General features: G+C 53.6%; 1 protein-coding gene across 1 annotated transcript in view; it reads right to left on the bottom strand.

The window, feature by feature from the left end:
- MYT1 (myelin transcription factor 1) overlaps positions 1 to 758 on the bottom strand; it is a 34,925-nt gene extending 34,167 nt beyond the window's left edge. The window contains exon 1 of the mRNA XM_009637531.2: positions 704 to 758. Within this exon, the coding sequence (XP_009635826.1) occupies positions 704 to 758 (55 nt within the window). The remainder of the gene's footprint in view (positions 1 to 703) is intronic.
- Positions 759 to 3,399: the final 2,641 nt, after the last annotated feature.

A 3,399-nucleotide genomic window follows, 5' to 3' on the forward strand; every position in this document is an offset into this window, starting at 1 on the left:
CAGTCCCTGCAGCCATCGCACTTTTTCGGCCAGCCCTGCTCATCCCTCTCTTCCAGACCTTTGCCATCCATCGCATCCACAGCCACAAAAAGGAGCCAAAGCGGAGAGGCCAGTCCGTAGCCATCTCTCGTAGCCATGGGACCACCCGAGGGGACACCCTGTGCTCCGTATCAGAGCCCCTCGCCTTCTCCCAGAGAGAAAGCACGCGAAGGAAGACCGATAGCAAAAATAAATAACAACCAAGCTCTGCATTAACGAGGCATTTGTCCTCGCGTCCCTGCCGGGGGACAGCCCTGTTTGCTTCTCCAGCCTGCGCTCCTTCTGCCAGGCACTCTCAGATGTGCAACTTCAAAGCCGCCGGCAGAGCGTGCATGATGAAAGCCCCAGGAGCTGATCTGAAGCTCCAGTGATTGCCATCCCCCTAAAGCAAAGCATGCAAAGGGGCTTTTTTTCCACCCCCCCCCTTTTTTTTTCCTTCTCCTAGGTGTAGGGGATGAGGGTTAAATACTCTGAGGACCCGTAAAGGTTTGCGGTTGGGAGTTTTCCCGGTTTGTAGACAAATTTTGGTGGGGTTGGAGAGGGGGGGGGGGCAGTGAGCGTAACTTAAAGAGTTAAGCCTGGACCTGAAAAAATCAAAGCCTATTTGGAATAAGCAAAGTGCAGGCCTGTCCATGCCCGCGCTGCGGGATAACCAGCTGCTCACCTCTGATAGACTTCGATCGCGTGCGTGCTCGCTTATCGTCATTTTCTAAACTCATCTGGAATGGAAAAAAAATATAATTGTTGAAAGATAACAAGAAAATTATCGTTAAAGGACCGTCTCACATGTGGCTGTGGCTCTGTGCAAATACCTGGGCAGCCGGGAAAGCTTTCCCGCGCTTCTGAGACAGAGGCTTCTTGCATTGATTTTACTGTTCGACCCACAGTGCCCAAATTTAGCAGCTTGGAATTAGATTTCCACATCCTGGGACACAACAAGGACTCTCTGCTGGTTGAGTACCGCAGGGGGCCAAACACCCAGATGTGATGGCCCGTGGGGGGAAAGGGCTGGGTCTGAGGTCTCAGCCGTTAGGGCCAGAACCGATTCCTCTGGATTTGCACCCCAGAAGTGCTGTGAGCACCGAGGTGAGTACCTGGCACATATAATTGTCCAGAAATCTCTGAATATGCTCTCAATAAGCTGATCTCATGCCCAGGAAGGACAACTTTTCTTGTAGCGCCCTAAAGAGCGATCTCTCCTCGCTGCTTAAATTTGACACAAAAGAGAGTTGCATCTAAATAACCTCGGCGATGTGGACATCAAACAGGAGGGTCCGCGGGGAATACGGGCATGAATAAGTAACATCAGGGACTTCAAAGCGTTTGATATTAATTAAACATCACAACATGCCACAAGGTAGCGGAAGGCTGAAGTGCAGCCACCTCTGGGGTTCGGCGCGGGCTCCGCGCCCGTGCCCCGGCATTGGGGGGAAGCTTTGAAATCCGGCTATGCCAGGGGCCCTGCGCTGGGGGGCAAGAAGATTGGGCAGGAATAGTAGAAATTGGGGGTTCCTGAAACTTGTCGCTGAAGTTGCTGAAGCGGTCAAAGAGCCGGTTATTACATCTCACCCCGAACACAGATGCTCCCTCTGCAGGCGGGTGCATTCGGCAGCAAAATGCCAAGGGGGCACGGCAGGATCATAGCCTGGGAGGCTGGGGGCAACACAATTTGGGTTTTATTGTTGTGTCGCCATCTGGGACATTTCCTCCTGGGATAACAAGAAGGAGAGAGAAAAGTAGGGGGGAAGGCCCATTTCCAAGTGGGATCTGACAGAATAAAACCAAATTCTCTCTGGAGCATTCTCTACAAGTCCCAACTGGAGAGGGATGCAACCAGCCCCTGTGCCATCCCAAAACGAGGAGGTTCCACAGCCAACCCTCTGGCACCCCCGAAAGAAGCGGGGGGACACGAGCAGCGGCTCCTCCTGGTCGAGGAGCAGGCAGGGACACGCACGCAGAGCACGAGCTGCTCCGCTGGCGGTGGGGAGGATGCAGGGTGATATATGCCACCACATATATCCTTGAAACTCTCGAGGGTTCTGCTCACAGCAGAAGGGGCTGGGGGTCCTCACCCATCACCCTCAAAGGATTCACCGCTCAGTTTGGGCCTCTGTTGTCCCCCCCTGAGGTTTGGGGGTGGTGAGGAGGGCGGGAGGCTGTTGGGCAAGGAGGAAGAGGGGGTGGAGGTCCCCAGGCGATGGGGCACCGCAGCTGAGAACACCTCAAAGGGGAGGGAGGAAATTTCCCCGGGTGCCTCTCGCCCGCCCGCTGCCGCCCTCTGGAAACGCAGCGTTAACGCGCGATGATTTATGTGATTTGTTAGATGGGGAGATTGGAGGGGGGCAGGGGGGGAAACAAAAGGGGAAAAAAAAAAATCAAAACCCAGAGCAATTTATGCATCCTGTCAGCATTCAGCTCGTGGCACCGCAGTGTTGTGCTCCACGTTTATTACAATCTTCCCAATAACACAGCAGACAATTACTATAATTTCTATTTTTAAAGCCCCGGTTCCCTGCGGACCAATGGCTCACGTTTAAAGTGTGGAGAGGAGCAGGTGTCAAAGGGACTTCATTACATTTATGAGCCTTTCACCGTCGGCGTGCGCTGAGCAAGCTCGCTAACGCCGCCGCCACAAGCCGACAATACGACGGAATTGGCACGTGTTGGGCTGGTGCCTTGGCAATATGGGTTTCCTGCGGATAAATTATTCAAAGCGGCAGAGGAGGGAAGGCTGCGGGAAGCGTAACAGGCACCGCCCGCACCGTGCCAGCCAAAAAAGAGGAAAGGCTGGGACCCCCCAGGGAGACTGGGGGAAAAGCAGAGCAAAACTTCAGTCTTCTCAAACCTGCCCTTCGAGGACAAGCTGCTTGCCTATAAATGGGGGAGATCCAATTCCAAGTCACGTTTGTCTCCAAAAAATTAGGCATCACGTCTGAGCTAACATCCAGGCTCCTCACCACACCACAGCACCTCATAAAGCAACTTCTCCCATTGCCTTCGACGCCTCTTTCACGCCAGGATCAAAGGCCCTGGGAAGACGGGAGCGCATTCGGACACTGCACGGGCAAAGGGGGCAGGAGCCACCTAAGGCAGGGAGGGACCCAACCTTGCTGAGGACCAATGGATGGAAAAGCCAAATCCTGGCCTACTGTACAAAGCAGCCTTTAAAAAACAAATAAATAAAATTATTAGGGGTTTTCCCCATAGGGAAGACCCCATTACCTGGTTAGAGAACTTGACACAGCCCCATCACGGCGTATTTAAAATGTTTCGCTTACAGCACCAGAGGAATGGGGCGGGCTCTGCGCCCCATCACCCCTTTCTCAGCTTAAACCAACGGCAGCACCATCCTCAGAAATC

This window comes from Egretta garzetta, unplaced genomic scaffold (genome assembly GCF_000687185.1).
Source record: "Egretta garzetta isolate BGI_Z169 unplaced genomic scaffold, ASM68718v1 scaffold84, whole genome shotgun sequence".
Taxonomy (NCBI): domain Eukaryota; kingdom Metazoa; phylum Chordata; class Aves; order Pelecaniformes; family Ardeidae; genus Egretta; species Egretta garzetta.